The sequence below is a fragment of the Protopterus annectens genome, chromosome 10.part0 (assembly GCF_019279795.1).
Source record: "Protopterus annectens isolate FY-2018-M chromosome 10.part0, PAN1.0, whole genome shotgun sequence".
In the NCBI taxonomy this organism is placed as follows: Eukaryota; Metazoa; Chordata; order Ceratodontiformes; family Protopteridae; genus Protopterus; species Protopterus annectens.
The window spans coordinates 1656865405-1656887831 of record NC_056744.1 but is presented as its reverse complement, the minus strand read 5'-3'; the positions used below and the strand labels follow the sequence as shown (position 1 = coordinate 1656887831).

Below are 22427 nucleotides of genomic sequence, written 5' to 3'. Positions count from 1 at the left end.
AATAATTGTATCTTTGTTCACATTTCTGTTGCTCAAATTCAAGTGTGCCAGTTCACACTGTAAGACTTAAGATGTCATCTTACAGCTATGTTTGAAGAAAAAGAAGAAGAAGACAAACTAATTAATAAAACATTTTAACTGCACAGCTAGCAACTAAATTTACCCATATGTTCACTGGTCAGAGAAAGTATGGTTCCATATTTCTCACAAGTGTAATGTGACTTACGGCACAGTTCCCAATTCAGAAAACCAAGGCAGTGTTAACTGTGCTGAGAGACTCTTACACTGTTTGCAGGACAAATGAAGAATCAGAGAAGATAGATCTTTTATAATTCAAAAAAGACTGATTTTATTTTTCATCTTAGGTAAAGGAATCAGTAATATAACTAAAGTTTAGCTGTTTTTTGATACATGTCTAAAGAAACTATTGGTTGGAACTCCAACCAGACAAACAACAGTATGAAGCTTCAACCTCATGAAAACAAAAATAAATAAGCATTTTTTTGCGGAGTGTAAGCAGCTCCAACGAAATTCCCCACATACATTAACCATGGGCAACACACAAATCTCATAAAAAGAAAAAAAAAACAATGACTACTACTATAATGATGCCGTTTTTTTCTCTAGCAACTATTATTTTTACGACTTTTACTGCATAAAATGCAGCTTTAATTCTCTGTGAGTCAGCTGCAATTTTTTTAACTGTAGGATGGTTGCTTACCTCTGTAAGCTTACATTTGCCCCAATAACACACCTCCCATGTCTGTTTTAACTCTACTAAACTTATGGATCACCACGCTGCCTCTAGAATGCAGGTTTGTTTTGTTTAAGGGGTTAGAGGAGGCCAGAAGAGGCAGCTAGTGAACCACTGAGGTGGCTTGCTCTTAATTATGATTCACCCTCTCTACGTGCTGGCATCCTTTCTGTAGAATACTGTTTGGTACCTATGAGGCATAGTCTAGAGCATGTCAACTCATGCCTAACATGGCTCATGGTTCTGAATTTCAATCACCACAACATCCACCTGTAATACATTCCCATCCCTGCCCCCTGATAGAAGCTAGCAGGAAAATCCTCACCACTTATCCCTTCCCCAAAAGACTTCTGCAGGTGCTTGGGCTTCTAACAGTCTTAGGGTTGCCTAGTAGTAGCTAGGGGCTTAGTTGTCTACACCAATGAATTTCATGAGTTATATAGTTAACCATATCCTTATTGGCACTTCCAAGATGACTGCACACTGAGTAACAGATTAATTTCAGCCCTCGAGAGCCAGTGAATATGTCTTTTTGGGGTAAATTTCAGTAACTGGCTTAGTAAGTGCACTGCTTGGATGCCAGCAAAAAAGAAATTCAGAGAACCTGAAAGAAAATCAATCACAAAAGGTGAGGAGAAATCACTGGCTGGGAAGAATTCTGCAGCTGTTCAGCAAAAAGCAATCTAGTTCTGGCTTTGGTGCAAGACAAGACTTCCAGTAATCTAGGGGAAAAATAATTCAAATGTGCTCAGAGCTGATTAAAACAAAGAAAACACTAAAGGAGTATATCAACTCAAATAACAAAAGACTGGAAAAAATGGAAGAAGCTTTAAACAGATACTCAGATGAGCTGATAAAACCGCAAAAAGAAAAAAAAAATCAGATGTTGAAATGAAGAAAAGACTGGCCTGTTATAAGTCTGCTCAAAATTAGATGTTTCAAAAATGGTAGAATTAGAAGACAGAACAGGTAGGGAAAGCCTGAGATTTTCTGCTGTACCAAAGAAACTGGAAGGAACTGACAGTATAAAGCGACTGGACTGGTATTACACAGCAGGAGACATTAATTGAAAGGACACTTCATGTGTATGCTCCAAAGCTGGCTAGGAGAAAGCAGCCACAGCCTCTAATAGTAAAGATGAAATCCTACCAGCAGGAAGAGTTGATTCTGACAAAACTGTGGCAGAAGGACAAAGTACTAAAAGTGGGTGATAGTGGAGTGTTTGTGGAAAATGATTACTCACTGTACACCAGACAGAAGAGGAGTAAATTTATTCTACCAATCAGGGAATGTTGAGAAGCTGGAAGGAAATTCAAGCTGCTGTATCCAGCTATTTTCAGTATATTTTTCCTGAAGGGTCATATCATTTTTGATGCAGAACATGCTAATGAGGAAGTTTTTCCAACAAAAAGGAGCTACCTAACAGAAGGAGACTCGACTTCTTATTTTTCTGATAATAAAGCTCATAGAGAGACCATGCCAGTAAACATTTTCCAATGTTCCAAAGGAAAATGCTTCAGAGACAGAAAAAAAGCACAAGACTTGACTAGACAAACCAGGAGTACATTGGAAATAAACCAAAGACTGGATTTGGGAGATGGAGATCAACAGGAAGAAAACCAGCAATTCGGAAATTGATGAATAAATGTGGGATTACAAAGCATTAATTACATCTGCAAAATATGACAGAACAAGAAAACCTGGAAATATTGGACTTTTTTGACTTTGTTAAACTTGTAGCGGATTCTAAAGAATTTGCTCTACTTCATGTCATTAATGTTTTGAAAAACATTTAGGAGACAGGAAGATGAAGTGAAGAGTTAAATGTAAGTAAAACAAAATTTTGCTCTTAATAGTATTTTTATAATATATGACATATACTACATGTATAAAGTAAAGCTTTTTTCAGTTATTTTTGTGGGTTCTAAAGTAAGCATATCTCCCCTTTTTGTTCATTCTTTCTTTCTCTCTTCTTCTTCAGTTTTAAGAAATGTAGGCACTGCAATGTACAAACAGAAGAAAGCCTAGAAAAAAGAGCATGACATATACAAAATTGATATGCTTTAGTTTTTACTTGTACATAGGGGAATGACTAGATTAAGGACCTTGATCTAATACATTTTAAGGGAAAGCAAATAAATAAACGAACACTGAATATAATGAACAGTTTTACTCTAGCAAATAAATGCTCACACTGCAATATGAAAAGCTTGTAGAGCAAGGCAACTCTCTATTTAGTTTGTATGGTTTTAAGGAAACAATATAAGGGGTCAATAAAAACAGAATACTTCATTCTTTTAATGGCTAGGAGATAATGTTTTCTGAAAGAATTCAGGTTGTTTTTTACATTTGGGAGAGGGATAAAAGACAAGACGAAAACACCCATGGGGTCTCAGCATGGATATCCTTCATTACAGGTTAATTCAAGCCTATGACTGTGGCTGTCAGTCTGGGACCATTGTTCTAATTAGCAGGGTTAAACTTTATCATCTGAAGGTGTATATAGTTTTGTGTGTTAGTATTAAGTTAGAAATTTCTGGGGGGGGGGGTGTCTGTAAGAGTGTGTAAGCTTTTTCAATAAAACAAAAAGTCTTGTAATGTGTTGCATAGGGCCAAATGAAAATGACAAAACAACTGTATAAAAGATCAACCTGCCAAGCATTAGTGTATGCATGTAACACAAAAGCTGAAACTTGACACAAAAAAGCTGTCATACATAACAGGTGGGAATTATATCTGCTTATCATAATGACAGCACTTTCCATATTATCATTAAATGTGAATGGTCTCACAAATATATACAAAAAAGAAAGAGTAGTGAATTATATTACAAATACAAAGTGCAAACAGATATGCTAAAGAAGACACATTTGGAAAGAACTCAGCATATGAATTTCATAAAGAAAGGATTTCAGGATGGTTATTTAGTGTAATATCTGGGTCAAAGGAAAACAGGACTACTTAATTGCAAGAGGAGCTCCAATAGTGACAGAAGAGAGAAAAAAGATAATAATGGTAGATTTGTAGTACTGAGGGGCTACTGGAAAGGGAGGTAGATTACACTGACATGTATTTATATTTCACCTAAAACTGCTACAATGGAGCTTAAGAAAATTCTAGGAGAAATAATCAGCTTTCAGCAGGGAATATTACTTACAGGTAGGGACTAGAATTTGAATTGCAAAAGTGAGGATGTATTGGGGATAGCAGGTAAAATACAACAAAAGAGGGTAGATTTTTGAAGAGGTTTATGAAACTATTTGGTATGGAAGATGTGAATTCAGTAGTAGCAGTTTAGAGAGAATTTAGATATTTTCCCCAAAGTACAAAAACTGGGCTAGGCTAGACAGAAATTCTATTTCACAATTGAAGGTTTTGCTACATATCCAGTAACTATTTTAGATCATTCACCAATAACAACTAAATTAAAAATACAGGGTAAGGAAATAAAAATGAGATATTATTTTTCTGATAATAAAGCTCATAGAGAGACCATGCCAGTAAACATTTTCCAATGTTCCAAAGGAAAATGCTTCAGAGACAGAAAAAAAGCACAAGACTTGACTAGACAAACCAGGAGTACATTGGAAATAAACCAAAGACTGGATTTGGGAGATGGAGATCAACAGGAAGAAAACCAGCAATTCGGAAATTGATGAATAAATGTGGGATTACAAAGCATTAATTACATCTGCAAAATATGACAGAACAAGAAAACCTGGAAATATTGGACTTTTTTGACTTTGTTAAACTTGTAGCGGATTCTAAAGAATTTGCTCTACTTCATGTCATTAATGTTTTGAAAAACATTTAGGAGACAGGAAGATGAAGTGAAGAGTTAAATGTAAGTAAAACAAAATTTTGCTCTTAATAGTATTTTTATAATATGTGACATATACTACATGTATAAAGTAAAGCTTTTTTCAGTTATTTTTGTGGGTTCTAAAGTAAGCATATCTCCCCCTTTTTTGTTCATTCTTTCTTTCTCTCTTCTTCTTCAGTTTTAAGAAATGTAGGCACTGCAATGTACAAACAGAAGAAAGCCTAGAAAAAAAGAGCATGACATATACAAAATTGATATGCTTTAGTTTTTACTTGTACATAGGGGAATGACTAGATTAAGGACCTTGATCTAATACATTTTAAGGGAAAGCAAATAAATAAAGGAACACTGAATATAATGAACAGTTTTACTCTAGCAAATAAATGCTCACACTGCAATATGAAAAGCTTGTAGAGCAAGACAACTCTCTATTTAGTTTGTATGGTTTTAAGGAAACAATATAAGGGGTCAATAAAAACAGAATACTTCATTCTTTTAATGGCTAGGAGGTAATGTTTTCTGAAAGAATTCAGGTTGTTTTTTACATTTGGGAGAGGAATAAAAGACAAGACGAAAACACCCATGGGGTCTCAGCATGGATATCCTTCATTACAGGTTAATTCAAGCCTATGACTGTGGCTGTCAGTCTGGGACCATTGTTCTAATTAGCAGGGTTAAACTTCATCATCTGAAGGTGTATATAGTTTTGTGTGTTAGTATTAAGTTAGAAATTTCTGGGGGGGGGGTGTCTGTAAGAGTGTGTAAGCTTTTTCAATAAAACAAAAAGTCTTGTAATGTGTTGCATAGGGCCAAATGAAAATGACAAAACAACTGTATAAAAGATCAACCTGCCAAGCATTAGTGTATGCATGTAACACAAAAGCTGAAACTTGACACAAAAAAGCTGTCATACATAACAGGTGGGAATTATATCTGCTTATCATAATGACAGCACTTTCCATATTATCATTAAATGTGAATGGTCTCACAAATATATACAAAAAAGAAAGAGTAGTGAATTATATTAAAAATACAAAGTGCAAACAGATATGCTAAAGAAGACACATTTGGAAAGAACTCAGCATATGAATTTCATAAAGAAAGGATTTCAGGATGGTTATTTAGTGTAATATCTGGGTCAAAGGAAAACAGGACTACTTAATTGCAAGAGGAGCTCCAATAGTGACAGAAGAGAGAAAAAAGATAATAATGGTAGATTTGTAGTACTGAGGGGCTACTGGAAAGGGAGGTAGATTACACTGACATGTATTTATATTTCACCTAAAACTGCTACAATGGAGCTTAAGAAAATTCTAGGAGAAATAATCAGCTTTCAGCAGGGAATATTACTTACAGGTAGGGACTAGAATTTGAATTGCAAAAGTGAGGATGTATTGGGGATAGCAGGTAAAATACAACAAAAGAGGGTAGATTTTTGAAGAGGTTTATGAAACTATTTGGTATGGAAGATGTGAATTCAGTAGTAGCAGTTTAGAGAGAATTTAGATATTTTCCCCAAAGTACAAAAACTGGGCTAGGCTAGACAGAAATTCTATTTCACAATTGAAGGTTTTGCTACATATCCAGTAACTATTTTAGATCATTCACCAATAACAACTAAATTAAAAATACAGGGTAAGGAAATAAAAATTAGATACTGGCACTTCCTCTCTTTTTAACAGGCAGGTGAGGAATTTTAAGGAATGAGTAGTGGAAATTATTTGGGAGTTATTAGGGAAGATAGAAATTCATTCAGAAAATATAGCTATGGAGTGGGATTAAATTAAAGTGGATCTTAAAAATAGGGTGGAAATAAACGGAAAAGAGATATGGTAAAGAAGTAACAAGAATTACTTAGGGGACTGACAAAAGTCAAAGCAGTGCAAAATAGGGGGACTCTCAAAGAACAAGAAGAGACACAATTGCAGAGTGCTAACGAGAAAACAAAGGACTACCTAGATAATATGCATACGTTTAGAAAATTGCTGCTAAGCAACTGTTTTTTGATAATAAATCCAGTGCACAAAAGCTTCTAGCACAACAGCTCAGGCAACAGAATGCAGACAGGGTTGTTGCCATGCTTAGGGAGCCTAGAACAAGGAAAGTAACCAGAGATCCAGTAGAAATATTAGAAATATTTAGGGATTTATATGAGCATCTTTACAAAGCAGAGAAATGTGGAAATCAAGAAAAACTGGAAACAGAAATGTTTATGGAAGAATTAAATATGCTAAGGTTTGAGGTAGATGAGGCTCAATTATTAACAGTTAGGATAGCAGGAGATGAGATAAAATGGTGATGTATAACCAAGCTACAGGAATTCCCTGGAACAGATGGCATTCCTGTGGATGTTTGGAAGCTAGGAGGGAAAAAAGTGCTAAAGATCTGGAAGGTTTATCAGTATTTTAAAAGGAGGAGAAGCACCAATATCCTGGAAGAAAGTTGAGGCTGTAATACCTAAAGATGGTAAAGAAACATTAGATCCAGCTTCACACATGCCCATTTCAATTATAAACCATGATTATAAAGTGTTTATGTCTATAATGGCTAAAAGAATGTCAAAGGGGATACCAAAATTGATAAATATGGATAAATGCGGTTTTGTGGAGGGAAGGCAAATATTTGACAACATTAACAGAAAAATGATGATCCAGAGGGAAGTAGAATGTAAGAAAATACCACTGTCATTCGTGGGTCTTGATGCAGCAAAAGAATTTCACAGATTACACTGGGATTTTATGAGAAGAGCATTCCCTGATAAAATTTTAAGGTTGATTAGGAGGATATATATTTTTTGTATTCAGGATGTATGAGGGCTTGAGTGGGGGAGGTCCTCTCTGATAAGTCCTGTTTGAGGAGAGGAACCAGGCAGGGATGTCCTCTTTTTCCTTTATTTGTGTTACGTTTAGAACCATTAGCAAAGTAAATAAGGGACTCAGAAATTCAATATAATTGGTGTGGTAGTCAAGAAAAGTTGGCTTTATTTGTAGATGATATTATTTTATACCCGATTAAGACCAGAAAAAGGACATTTCAGTGTTGTGGAACATTCTGAAACAGTTTCAAGTCATTTTGGGAAACAAAATTAATGAAGATAAAACAAAGACAATGGCTGTAAACTAAATACCCACACACTAATTCATTTAGCAATACCATTATTAATGGAGACACGATAAAATTAAGTATTTAGGAGTATGGATGAAAAAGGATTCTGTTATGGCAGCCAATATGTGGGAAGAGACTATACAAAAGATAATACAAAACTGAAAAATTGGAAGCTCTGTTTTATGGATATGGCTAGCAATATACAAGCAGTGAAAATATTTTTAGTCCCTTTTGTTTTATACAGGCAAATTTTTATCAACCAAAGGAGAAGTTGTGGATGGCAATTAATAAAGAGTTGCAGGATTTTATTTTTGAGGAGAAGATGGCAAGAGTCAAGTGAAATAACTTGATCCTTCTAACAGAATAAGGTGGTTGTGGATTACCTGATTTGGAAGGGTATTTCACAACTACACAGTTAAGGTTGCTATACATAGCACAATCAGAAAGCTATAATCAAAGTGGAAAGGGATGATGATGATGAAAGAGGTGGGGCATACCTCTTAGTCTCTAAGAGCAAGAAATTTAGACAAAGCCACAAACAGGGAGCTGTGACTAGACCATTTCTTTTAGCTGATTAGCAGTCATTTAAAATTGGCTATAACAGGTGCACAAGTTGTTCAAAATATTCATATAATAAAAATGACAAATTAACTCTTTAAGGACTGCTTATGAGTTATCTTGACAACATGTTAAAAGGACACAAAAAAGGAAAACTAATCCAATTTATTTTAAAATTAGTATGAAGGTGATTTTAAAACAAAATGTTTTTAATCTGTGTATCTTTTTATTTTAAAATCAGTATGAAGAAAATTTTAACACAGAATAAAAAAGATTCTCTCTTACTCTGTAGATAATTTGCACAACTGGAAATGTAACCCAGAATGACAGATTATGCTATTTGTTAGCACAAATTCTCATTTCTACCCCCCCCCCACCAAAGGATATAGTAACATGATATGACAGGGGTAGCCAACCTAGGACCTATTACTAGTTTCTTGGCAACCTATAATCACTAGTCATATAACTGTAGTCTACCAGGAGAAAAGCTCTGATCTTCATGGATGGTTTTCTTTTGTAGATATAGGATTTTTCTTATTTTCAGGAAACTACAGAGATCTATGGGGCAGGGTTTAAGGGATGGCAGGAATTGAACAATGTGTGCACCTAGGCAAGATATATGCAGGAACTAAAATAAGCTATGTTCACACAGCAGTAACATGATCTCCTGACACTAAAGACGTTGCCCTAAACATGTCCAAAATTACATGAAAATCCTTGAAATACAACTGACAGTGCATTCTACATCCTGCATTTTTTTCTAAATTTTACTCTAAATAGAGTTCTTGCCCGTAATCCCTCATCTTCCACACTTACAGTTAGTCCAAGCTTAGAGCCATTGTTAATGAAATAAGACTGTTTATGTTAAAAAATAAGTACTTTACATACTTACATTAACAAATTATCATTACTTTCCTGTTGTCTCCTAGCATTTATTCTTCTAGCTCTGTACAAATGCCCTAGCTTTCTACGACACCAGCATCAGCAAGAAACAAACAATTTATAAAGTGCTTACTTACCATGGGCATAAGTTTTGAGATTATTTTTTTGCTCTGTGGTATTTTTCTCCTTCACATCACCCTCCTGCAGCTCATCATCTGTTTTTATTAGTAGTAATAATGTCTTCTGGGGAATTTTGTATCCTGCACATAAAAACAATAAAATACTGTTATTTTTTATTTTGTTTTATTAACTGGGACATCCACACAATCGCACACTTACCTGAACCCGACCCGTAACTTTCCACCACATCGCTGAAAATACGAAGCAACAGAAATGGACAACCAAATTCTTTCCCTAGGAAAAAATTTGGTTTTCTGTTTCTTCGATATTTTCAGCGTTCGCTGAAAACGGGTCGATATTAGAACACTCGAAATTTTGAACGTTCGGTGTTCTAATATAGACCCGCTCAAAATTAAGTTAAGATAAGCAATTGTTTTGTGAGTTCAGTACAAACAATTCATGGCTGTTAAACGTGAAGATTCATGAAACTGTGATTTGGAATAAGATATTTTCTGTTGATAAAGCTATAAAATTTCTTTTGATTATTGGTAGAAATTGAAGAAATTAAGATCTGAGACATAATTGCAGCTCTCAGTGTTTCTGCCTTCAGTTATACAGCTTAGTATAGCAAGGTGCATGTACACACATTTTCTGCCTTTGCTGTATATAGACCATTTTGCATGGCTATTAAAATTATTTTTTTTTATTCCAGCATTGTCTGGTAGTAATTATGTACATTTCTAATAAGGTAGTTTAACACATTCCCTTGTAAAATATTGTCATGTTTGTACTGTAAAAGCCACCTTCAAAGTCTGAAAGACTAGCAATCATGTATCATGACTTCTCAGGTTTTAACAATATAGGTCTTAGGGTCTGTGAATGCTCTTAAAGCTTAAAAGTCAAGGATACAGTCGGTTTTCAAACCTTCTTTTGTGCCAATATTTACTTTTTCTGCTGCTACTTTTTAAATTAATTAACCTATGAAGTAAACCTTAAAAAAGTAAGAGTGTTTTTGAAAGCCTATTTATTTCCTGTATGAAGTAATTAAATAATATTGACAGATCTGTAAACAGGTGATTTGTTTTAGATAAATAGCTTCTGTTTTGCTATTATTGTTTGCTTTTAATGACTATGTGTTGACAAATTTACATAGTTAAGACAGAATATCAATTTTTCACAACTCAGATTAAGTCTGGAAATTCTGGTACCTCTGCACAGTTATTAAATGACTTTTTTTCTCTCTCCACAGAAGTAAATTGAAATGCAAACAGCATTTTGCCCTAGTGTTGCTTAAAAGTGAAAATAGGTCATGAACCATGAACATTTAAAACTTACGTTGCTGTGGAGATGTCTCAGGTTAAGAATAAGTGGGTTACTTGTGTTTCTTCCCTATAACAGCTTTCTTCAGACATTGTATGATGATAGCAGTTTAAAATTACTCAGAAATGAGGTAACACTTTCCAAATTGTCAACATTTTGAACATGATCTAATGACAGTCCAACTTTCAAGAAAACAAGTTTACAATGGCAGAAATTCTAATTTAGAATAGTGTGTCACTACAGAAGATGGCAACTAAGCCTCAATCTTGGAGTTAAGTTCTGCTCCTGACCAGAGCCTTACTATTTGTAATAACAGGTAGGCTTGACTTCCAGAATATCTTAGTGTCTGCTTCAGCAGAGACCTATACAAACATTATCAGGTGGGACAAAGCTAAAAGGGTGAGACAGAAATAAAATGTCAAAGTCCACTCATCTCTCTTTTGGGGGGAGGATGAGGGAGTTGTACATGCTCCAATGCACATGCATGCAAGATATGCCTGAGGTGCTTCCAAGTTTTGTCCTGCTGGTTTAACCGCTCATGGAAGGGAAGACAGCCCTGTACTGATGCCTAATACCTGTCACACTTAGAGGTTGAATGATGTCTGGAATAGAATACTATTGACAGGAAAAAAAACAAACTTCTAGTTGCTTTTATATTTAAAGCCACTGGCAAAGAAAATAAGATACTCAGAAATTCAAGGATTTAATTAGTTTGGTAATCATGAAAGGTTGGCTTTCCTTGCAGAAGATATTATTTGTACCTGATAAAACCAGAAGAGGACATCTCAGTGTTGTGGAACATCTTGAGACAGTTTCAAGGTGTTTTGGGATACAAACATGAGGATGAAACAAAGGCTATAGCTGTAAACTATGTACCCACACATGAAATGATCCAGCAATATCCATAGCTATGAGGATAAGATAAAATGAAATATTTAGGAGTATGGATTAAAAAGGATTCTTTTATGGAAGGTAAGGACATGTGGGAAGAGACTAAAAGTTAATACAAAAACTGAGAAACAGGAAGCAGTTTACGTAACAAGATGGAAGCAGTGAAGATGTTTTTAGTCCCTTTAGTTTTATATAAAGGTCAGGTATATTTGTTGTAACCAGAGGAGAAACTGTGGAAAAGTCTCTCTGTGAGGTTTATTTTCTGAAAAGCTGAGCCCCCTACTGTTTGGTGACACTTTCTGCTGGACAAACTTTTGTATTTCCTACTTAGTCTGTTCTGTATTAAAAAATGATTGATTCTCCAGAAAAAAATATTTCTGAAGACAGCTGGGTACAGCAGCTTGAATCTTACACCTGCCTCTTGACATTCCTTAATTGTTGAGATAAATGTGCTTAGCATCTGCCTGGTGTACAATGAATAATATTTTTCACAAACACTTTATTGCCTCTAATTTTTAATACTTTGTCCTTGTGCTGTAGTTCTGTCAGGATCAACTCAATCAGCTGGTATGATTGCATCTTTACTAATACAGGTTTTGTTTACTATCTTACGGTGAAGTTTGTAAAATACACACAATGTGCCTTTCAATTAACATATCCTGCTGTGGAATACCAGTCCAGTTACTTATTTGTGCTTTCATAAAATGAATACAGTCTGTTCCTTCTAGTTTCACCGGTATGGCAGAAAATCTCAGGTATTCCCTGCTTGCTCTGTCCTCTAACTCTACCATTTTCTGAAACAGCTCTTCTTGAGCAGTGTTATACTCAGTCAGCCTTTTCTTCATTTCACCCTTGGACTTTTGCAGTTTTATCAGTTCATTTGTATAGTTGTTTAAAGTTTCTTCCATTTTCCAGCCTTTTATTTGAGTTGATACACTCCTTTAATGTTTCATTTATTTTAATCACCTCTGAGCACATCTGATTTATCTTTTCTTCTAGATTACTGGAAGTTGGAGCTTGAACTGCTTTTTGCTGAACAGCTGCAGGATTCTTCCCAGTCAGTGTTTTCTTTTCCCCTTTTATAGTTAGTTTTCATTCAGGCTCTCTATGTTTCTTATTTGCTGGCATCGAGGCAGTGTACTTACTAGCCAGTAACTGAATTTACTGAAAGTGGCACAATTACTGTACTGACCCTTATCTCTCAGTTTCTTTTTCACATTGGAAGAGCTGAAATTAAGCTAGTGATCAGTGTGCAACCATCTTGGAAGTCTCTGCAGGGAATTTAACTTAATTCCTAAGCAAGGCAGCGATGTTCAGACAAAATTTGTTTTAAAGCTGAGCGTTCCTGTATTTACATCTCAGGGAGTATCAGTCTGTTCAATGCCAATCTATTGTCCATATTAACTGGACAATATATCAGGTGGGTCTAGTTGTAAACTGTTTTCCAAAGGAAGGAGGACGAACTTGTAACTCTGTCTACCTCAGAAACACTAGCAACAGTATTTCATCTCATTGTGAAGCAAAAAGACATTGCTGATGTACACATGAAAATACAAATAGCATTTCAACTTAAGAAGCAGCAGATGTGCGACAGCTTTCAGATCTGGGTTTGAGTCCCAGATTCTTCATCATTGTACAGTGTGATTCAAAGCAATTCAATGAGGCTGAAGCTCCTGCATTACCTCAGATTTGTGGAATATATGTATAAGAGGTCATATCTTGTTAGCGAACAATATGTTCGAAAGTTCAACTGACAGATTACTGCTTCAAGAGAAAAGACTGGCACATGACACGTATACCTTGGTAAAGAGATACAAATCCTCCCCATAGCACAGTAGAACAACTTTTAATATAAAACACTATACAACAACTTACAAAATACTTAGAACTTTCATCACATATAAAGTGACTTCAGAGTATACATACGTAATACTGCAAAAATAATTTATAACTTTACAATTACAAATCACATGATCATTTTCCACCAATAAAACAGTAGTATGCAAATAATGAATCTGAAATTTGAAATATGCGCAACTTCCACTCCTTTCATTAGTCTCCACTTTCTCTAATATATTAAAAAGATTGCTTCTAGGAGGATAACCATTGAAATATTTAACTGATTTTACTCCCGCAGTCTTAATTTGAGCATTATATTTCAGCACAATGAGATAAGATCTGACAATAAATTTCAGTTATGTTGTACTGGTACTTACAAATGCCACTTTGCATTCAGTGGTGGGGACATTTCAAAAACTTTGTGAAAGGGACATAAAAGACCTTATTGCTACAATGACCTGCTTTTAAACATTACAATTAAACAACTAGTGAAATGAGTATTTTAAGACTGCTGAGTAAGGACAGAATGGTTAGATGTATACAACTGGACAATGGGGAAGTTATGGACTGTATGAAACTGGTGGACTATGTGAGCAGGACGCATCATATCCTTTATGATGAAGGCAGGTATCCAAATGTGTCTAAAACTGAATTTTTTGTGACATATAGAAAAAACTTGTTCATATTTAAAAGAACAATTTTTGTAAAAATGTAATATAAAATCATTTACTTTTTCTTAAGATTAATAATTATTTTGTTCCAGTGATACTTGGGATCCCTAAATCTATAGCGGTTTACTAGCAAAACCTTAAAATTAACCAACACAACAGTGAATTAATCAACACTGAGATGTTCGAACATGATGTTTCTGTTATTGAAAAAGCTGACTGTTAAAAAATGTGAAAAAAAGGTGCTATCACCTTTAAGAACGTCGAGAATCCAATGTTGTTCATTTAAACAGCCCATCAACATATGTATACATACAGACAGATGTTTATTTTATTTGTTATTCCAGAGAAAGAAAAACTTAGAAATGGAAGGAATTAGTCTATATAGTTGCTATACAAGGTAACCAAGTGTTCCCGAACCTGCAAAGAAGCATGTGACATCTACTGTATCTGTAGGAAAATGTTTTTATTAAGTATTTTGTTATGTGTAGTTTCCAGTCATTGCTTGCTAAAGGGAAAATGCATGTAAAGATGTCTCACTGCTTTTCCTATAGTGAGAAAGATTTGTGGAGCAAAACAGAGTAGCCTTTCTTTACTGAAATAACAATATAATAAAATGGGGTAAAATATAGTTTACATTCTTGGAACAGAGATAAGTTATTTTATTGATTCTGTCTGTTCCTTTTATAGGTTCATTGGTAAGTACTAGGCTACACATGCAATGCATTAAAAAAAACAATATTGCAATACTGCATTTAAAATGTATTACTATAGTTTATACTACTCGTTCCTGTCTGCAAGGGCTCACAGGATCATTATAACTTTGAACGTCGACATTAACATCGAAATAATGCCTTAGAAATTTCCGTGTCAATCATATGGTCTACTTAATATTAATGAGGTTGATTAAACGCATCGAACATATGCACGGTTGCTGTTTCCAGTGTCGGGTATTTAATAGTAAACCATCTATAGCGGATTCACCCCTAAAGTCTATTGTAGTAGCAGGGGGCTATAAAACCCAGTCTTTGGCTATTTATATTGATAGAATTGTAAAAGGATTTGTAAGTAATAATAGCTGTGTGTTAAAGGATTTGTGGCAATTTTTAACATGCCTGAGGGATTGTGATTTTATTAAGGGATATACCTGACAACCGTTGACATTCAAGGAGATTTACTATAATTCTTCATTATGTGGAAAAATTGTTTCTTGACTTAATTATTAGGGACCCCGTCATTCCAAATGTTAAACTTTAGAACTGAACAGTTTTTAGAAATTATTTTGGAATGTAATTGCGCATTTTTCATTATGCGATTTGTAACTGGGGGATTTAAAATGAGTTGCTGTATTATGTTTGTATACCCTGATGAAGTCATATCACGTGATGAAAGTTGAAAGTATTTTATAAGTTGTTCTACAGTACTTTACATTAAAGGCTGTTCTGCCATGCCATGTAGAGGTGGATTTGTGTTTGTTTACTGGTTTGGTAGGGGCACAAATCCAGCCTAGAGAGCTCCTTTTTGTTGGTTTTATGTACTTCCTGGTACACAGAAGAAAAAAAAGGGGGTTACTAACCTCCTCATGAGAGAATACAAAATAGACTATTTAAAAGGATTGCTGCTACATGAAAAAAAAAATAGACAAGGCTGAGGCTCCCTATTGAAATGTCAGCACTCAAAATGTTGAGTGCCAAAAAAGAGATAAAAAGTACCAAAAATTTGGAGAAGAGCAAATCTTGAAAATCGCTCTTTTCCTTAAAACTTCTTTTTGCAAGGGGGACTAGCGGGTTCCAGTATTTTAAATGGTTACACAAAGCTGACTTTCAGCACAGGAAAAGGGTTTAAGAAATGAAAGAAAACATGACTTCATTTAAAAAGTGGTAATACCAGCAGTAATAGGCTGAAAGAACGGCAAATCAGAAAACATCAGATGTCATGCATGACAGGCACATGCATACATGGTCAGTACATAAAGGCAACTTAGTTGTGTCAGGACCATCAGAAAAGAGAAAGGACAAAGAATTTTCTTGTCATCCACAGAGCACTGATTTACTGTATTCAAAAGGATGAAATTCCTTTCTCATGAGATGAGATCTAGGAATTACACCCATGATTTAAGTGTAATTTCCATTCATTACCAGGATTTCATTATAATTTTCTTATGTATACATATTTATATATATATATATATATATATATATATATATATATATATATATATATATACAATATATATATACAGATTCATAGCATGGAACTCTTGGTAAAGCAAGATTACTGTACTAAAAATAATAAAAATCAACAGAAATTCAGCTTGTGGTGAATGAGTGTTGTGGCCTAAAATGCCAAATTTCATGACAATCTCATGTTTTTTCCAAAAATTCAGTCCAAATTTGGGCTTTAGAAATATATTCCCAGGAAAAATGGAAAATATTAAATTTTTTTAATAAGGTGGCACACTGAGCACACTGATCACAACTGTTCATTTCCAGTAGTGCCCAGGTGAAATATTTGCAAACAAGAAGGAAGAGGGAAAAAAAAAAGAGTACAGAGAGGCCGTATGCTGTACATATCAAAACAAACCAGAAAGTGAGAACATGCAACAAAATCTGTACAGTAGCAATCAATAGCTGTAGCAACAATTATGAGACAAGTACAAATTTCAGGGTCTACTTTAGAATGCTGAAAACTCAAAATGTCGATTGCTCACATGAGCGAATAATCAGGAAGTCGATGTTTTTTTGAGATCACAGTACAGTGAAGATCAGAATATTGCCCTTTCCTCACTGTAGTGTGATCCCAGAGTAGGAATATATATTTAGCAGGGGTTGGATGGAGAGCAGCCCCCCCCCAATAGCGATTTCGAGTTCCTGATTATTCGCTCATGTGAGGGTTCGATATTTTGATTTTTCGTTGTTCTGATAGACCCCAAATTTTACAGTTCACATGATAATATTTCAGGTTTACGTCATTACAGAAATGCTGTAATGAGAGTTCAGGCAGAGGATGGTGGGGGACTTAAGGGGTGTTAGTAGCTGAAGAAAGTAATGCTAGAAGCTGAGAGGACCTTACATGATGTGACCTGCTGTGTGGTAAGCAGAGTTTGACTTGGTGGGGAAGAATTTTTTTTAAGTTCAGCACTGAAGGTAAGGAAGGGGGTTCTTCCCTCTTCATTGCCACAACTAACTACAAAGAGTGTGTTTTTGAATTACCTCAGCACAGCATCTTAATTAAATATGTGACTCCTACTGCAAAATACTCAAATCTTATCTTAGACCACACTTACCCACTGAAACCAAGGTTTCATAGTTCTGGACCATCACTTCCCTGTGAAGCTCCTTATCCTGTTTTTTTAACATCTTCCACTCCTCTTCTGAGAAAGCAACAGCAACATCCTCAAAGGATTCTGGGACCTGAAAGTAACACACAGTCTACTTATTTTATTATATGTAACATAAAAACTGCAATATTTTCAGCATAAATGTTTAGAATATTCTGAGCTATATTCTTTACTAGAAGATGGTTGAAGTAGACTACAAGCCAGCACTGCTGCTACATACAAGCTTGTTAAAAGCACACAAAAATTGAGAATTCTGTAATTTATACTGTGACGACTGGGGAGAGATGGGTGAAGGCTGCCAGCCTAGTCAAATAGAATTTGATATCTAATTCTGGCATTTGTAAATAAATGTAAAATACAGGCTTGTTTTCTTGATAATAAATGTAAAATACAGGCATGTTTCTTGAGTGTAAAGAAAACACTGTAAAATGTGAACTTCAAGATTGTTACAACATTGTCCCCTTGCTGTAAAGAAATACTAAGTCAAGCCTTTCAAATTTGTCTTTTGAAATTGAAATGATTTTATTTTTGATCTTTAAAGTTGGTTCCGGTCAGACTGGCCGAAGACATTCTGTCTATTGTGTTAACTAAGGACTAATTGCTAGAGTGTATATGTGAAATGCCTTTTAGTGTTGTATTCTTCTGTGCAGGTGTTAGCTTGCTAAATAATGTAAATGGAGTTTCTATTAGCCAGGGAACTCAGAGCAGGTGTCAAGATGATGCAATATGAATACTGGGAAAACATAAGTGTCAAAAATGATGTAATCTGGGGAGGACCCAGAGACATGTTTGTTGGTAATGTTTAAATACTATTTCTCACAAGAGACCAAAAGCATTATGATGTTGATATCCAACTTACCAGCACTCTGCTTATGTTCACATGTAAGTTTCTAGCACTGTGATTTATTGTGGGAATAGTTAAAGCTAGTAAAGATTAATTAGGTATTTTTCTTTGAAATCAGACCTGTCCTACTGTATTATTTTATGTTTATGTGTGAACTCTGAACTCTTAGATATCTCTGTGGTGTAGTAGTTTTGTCTTGTGTTTTAATTACTTTTATTAAATATTTTTAAAACCTTCTACCTGTGGCTGGTTTGTGTAGAGATAAGCTCTAGAGTATATTGCATATTTATATAGAGTTTATTGTAATAGACCACTCTGATAAGCCTTAGACTGTATAGTCACGTTACCATTGGATAATAATATTGCACAGTAATAATTGGACACCCTTTAAAGGGCCTTTTAGTAGCTGATATTATTAACTGGGTGGTGGCAGTAATTACTACCGTATAGCCTGGGTAAAGGGGCACAGCTAAAGAATCTGTGTCAGCCTTTCCCAGGAGAGTCTGTGAAGTTGTATAAATACTTATCTCAAAGTGTGTGTGTGTTGTGTCAGCTACTTGACAGGGGCACAAAGCACTGGTTGGACAGAGAGGGTACTGGAGTTTCTAGCTTGCCCAGTTAGGCTGAGACCTGGACCCTATAGCTATGCCAGTGGGGAGTCTTATTGGGGACCTGGTGAGCAAGGGAGCAGCCAGCCCCAGACTGACTGTGATCTCTGTGTGCACTTAAGGGAAACTGTACTTTACTTTGTGTATTAGTTATCCTTTCCTCTTCTAGGAGATGACCTCCCTGTTGTTAGTGGTGAGGATTGAGGCTCCTTGATTGCTGTGCCAGGGCACGGTCGTCACATATACATTTAAAAGTAAAATGTTTCCTTATTATTAATTTAATGCTTTCTAGTACAGGTGGTTGTCATTTGATTTATTCTGAAGTTAAACACTGTACCACAAATGTCATGAAACTTGCCTTAGTTTTTTGGAAGTTAATTTTAGATTCCCTCCAGTTGTTGTTCATAAGCCAGTTTAGGAGACCATTAATACATTTAGCCATTAGTGTTACAGACAGCAAGAGTGCTACATCCAGTGGTCAATACAGAATTTTGGATTTGTTATTCTGATATATGCAGTATTAAACTGTTTGCATTTATTACTACTGCTATCTATAGCGATAGTAGCACACTTTTTATGATCTCATATTTACACCTAGCTATAACTCCTGAAATAAAACAAACAGAGTGATAGATATTCCAAGGCCACTGAGTCATGTGACCATTCATGCCTTGCTAGTACTCTCTCTCAGATTGTACCACCTTTCTCCAGGAGGGCTTTAATCGCCAATTGCAGAGTAAAATTGCGAAAACCCATCCAGTCATGTAGTTTATGTTTGAAAAAAGGCAGTGAATCACACTACTTAACATGCATGGGAAGTTTATTCTAGAGGTTTGGGATGTGCTGGAGTATAAAGTTGTCCCTCCACAGCATTTTTATCTGTTGGTGAAACTGTAGGTCAATGGTTCAAGTACTGGTGGATACACTGGATTTACAGAGAAATAGGATGTCCAGAGCAATTGGGTCTCTAGGAGTGACAAAACTCTCCTCTCAAAAGTCTACAAGACATTGAAAAAAGGGACAGAGCTTCTAGTCTACCTTGGTAACTCAGAGAATATACTTGTATGATATTCTGAGTTTTTCAAATAGTTTGATATGTTTAAGTGAGATAAATCCAAAAGGAGGCATTGTACCAATTAAATAGCCTGATCAATGCATAGTATAAAGAAGTGATTACTTCTTTAGACCTTTATGATATTCCTTTGGCAATTAGCTGGGCTAAATAAAAACATTTCCTGACAACAACTGTCACATGTTGGTCAAAAGAGAAGACGCTATCAGCCCATTTACCTACGTTTTTCTTTTGTAGAGGTGTTAGGTCCCACTACATTTTTGTTTTGTAGAAGTGTTAGGCCCCACTACATATTTATTTTGTAGAGGTGTTAGGTCCCACTACATTTTTGTTTTGTAGAGGTATTATGTCCCACTACTTTTTTGTTTTGTAGAGGTGTATTGTCTATATAGTTTGATGCGGGAAAGGGGTTGCCTACCAAAAGTGATGATAGTACGTCTTTTAGCATTTAGTTTGAGCCGGTTTTAGTACACCAAGAGTTTAGTAGAAAGGTTCATTCAGGAGGGTTTGGGTGTCATAGGGTGACTTAACAACAACCCCCAGTTGGAGGTTATCTGCAAGATATTTTAACCCAAGGCCCTGACTGTCTGCCTGATGACCTGAGAAGTAAATACCAAAAAGAAGAGTTTCCAGCACTGCACCCTGAGGTGCACCACTGGTCACTCTCATACTGTCTGATGAGGCATCTGCAACGCGCACTGTGTGGGTTCTGTTTTTCAACCAGTTTAAAATTAGGCTGCAAGAACAACTGAGATACAATGAATGGAAATATAAACAGTCCTGTAGATGCACATTTTTTAGAGTGTCATGGTGGTTTTGCATCAAGTTGTCTTCAGTGTTGGGGACAGCAGAGATCTTAAGCAATTATTACTTACTAAGGCAGCCATCCTTAAATATGACATTTACAGCTTTGCCTCTTAAAGAGCCTACCCTTGAGTTAGACTAGAAACTTCTACTTGACTTATGTTTGTCATTCATGTGAGATTCTTGTTCTTACCATTGGGTAAGCTTTCCAACCACAGCCTAAGCAATGGTTTCATCCAAGTAGAATGGAAAACAGCTGCCGTCAACCCTTTGCACAAAGGGGGTGCATCCATGGACCCTGGGAACTATAGAACCATTTGCCTGACCAGCCTTATCTGCAAGGCAATGGAATGAATCATCATGGACCTTATTAACAATGATATAGGAAATCTCCAAATGCTCAACCCCACCCAGTTTGCCTTTGTCAAGGGGAGATCATGCCCGTTAAACTTGGTGGATTTCTTTGAAACAGTCACCAAAGCCCTAGACAAGGGCAAATCTGTGCATACGGCCTACCTAGACTTAGCCAAGGCCTTTGATACAATTCCCCACTCAGGCATCATTGATAAACTCATCCAGCTGGGTATCAACCCATACATTGTCAGGGGGGTTGCAAATTGTCACACTGATAGAACTCATACAGTCAAAATAGGGGGCTCCACCTCCTCCAGTAGACTTGTAACCAGTGGTGTTCCACAGGGATCAGTTTTGGGACCTCTGCTGTTCGGAATCTATTTCTTAGAAGTACAGGCTAAAACTAAAGGACTGTGGCTGACAAAGTTTGCTGATGACTGCAAACTGGGAGAGATAATTGAAACCCCTAGCAATGTCAACATCCTGCAATAAGGTCTTATGCAGACTAATGACTGATGCCAAAGTTATGGTCTTAAACTTATTGCAAAAAATGCATTATCACCGCCTTTGGCAAGGGTGATGTTCCTGCAAACTACCACATCAATAGCAATACCCTAAGCACACAGTGAGTGGTGAGAGATCTGGGCACACAGGGCTGACAGCAAACTTAACTTTGAACATCATTTCTCCACAGTGGTAAGAAGGGCATTTTATTACTGCTCATCTCATAAGTAATGGCATTGCCTCCAGAAATAAAGTGGTTATAACCCCCCAATAATCTTCCCTCATCAGGCTAATAATAGAGTACAACACTCTCTTTGGTATGTTCCTTTCCAAACACCTGCAGCAATTGGAGAGACCACAAAGGTTCCTTACAAAGAAAATTCAGGGTCTTCTAGATCTGTCTTATGTGGACAGACTGAAATCATTGTCACTTTACTCTGTGCCTTGCATATAGAGCAATCTCTGACCCAGTTTTAATGGAAATGCTGCACATTCGCAAGTCAAATGGCACATGGGTCACTCGCTCAAAGGACCTTAATCTGGTATGCGACATCAACAGAATTTGCTGGTGAGACAGATTTGTCTCACAGAGGTTGCCCCACCTTTGGAGCAAGCTTCCTATTTGTGTTAAACAAAGCCCCTCATTGGCCCTATTTAAGCATAATTTGGACGAGTGAATGGGTATTTGGAAATTCACCCCTGGGGTTCCTCCTGTCTTCCTCTTGGACAGTGGCAATAGGTGCTGATTTTAGTGTCTGCTTGAACCAGACACCCTTGGGAACATGGACTGAACATGGCTAGATGGAAGAGCCCTGGGGCTGTTAGCCTAGTAACCTCCTATAATCCTATGATCATATGATCCTTAAAGCAATTTTTGCTTGGCATAGCTGATTGTAACTGTTTTGCTTTTTTTCTGTTTTCTTCTGTTTTATTTTTAATCA

The 22427-nt window shown here is 36.0% G+C and overlaps 1 protein-coding gene across 1 annotated transcript in view; it reads right to left on the bottom strand.

Annotated features, from left to right (window-relative positions):
• LOC122813867 (zinc finger protein 723-like) overlaps nucleotides 1–22427 on the bottom strand; it is a 57535-nt gene that overhangs the window by 2962 nt on the left and 32146 nt on the right. Inside the window, exons 4-5 of the mRNA XM_044086407.1 lie at nucleotides 17247–17373; nucleotides 9260–9382 (exon numbers count right to left, since the gene is read on the bottom strand). Coding sequence (XP_043942342.1) covers nucleotides 9260–9382; nucleotides 17247–17373 — 250 coding nt within the window. The remainder of the gene's footprint in view (nucleotides 1–9259; nucleotides 9383–17246; nucleotides 17374–22427) is intronic.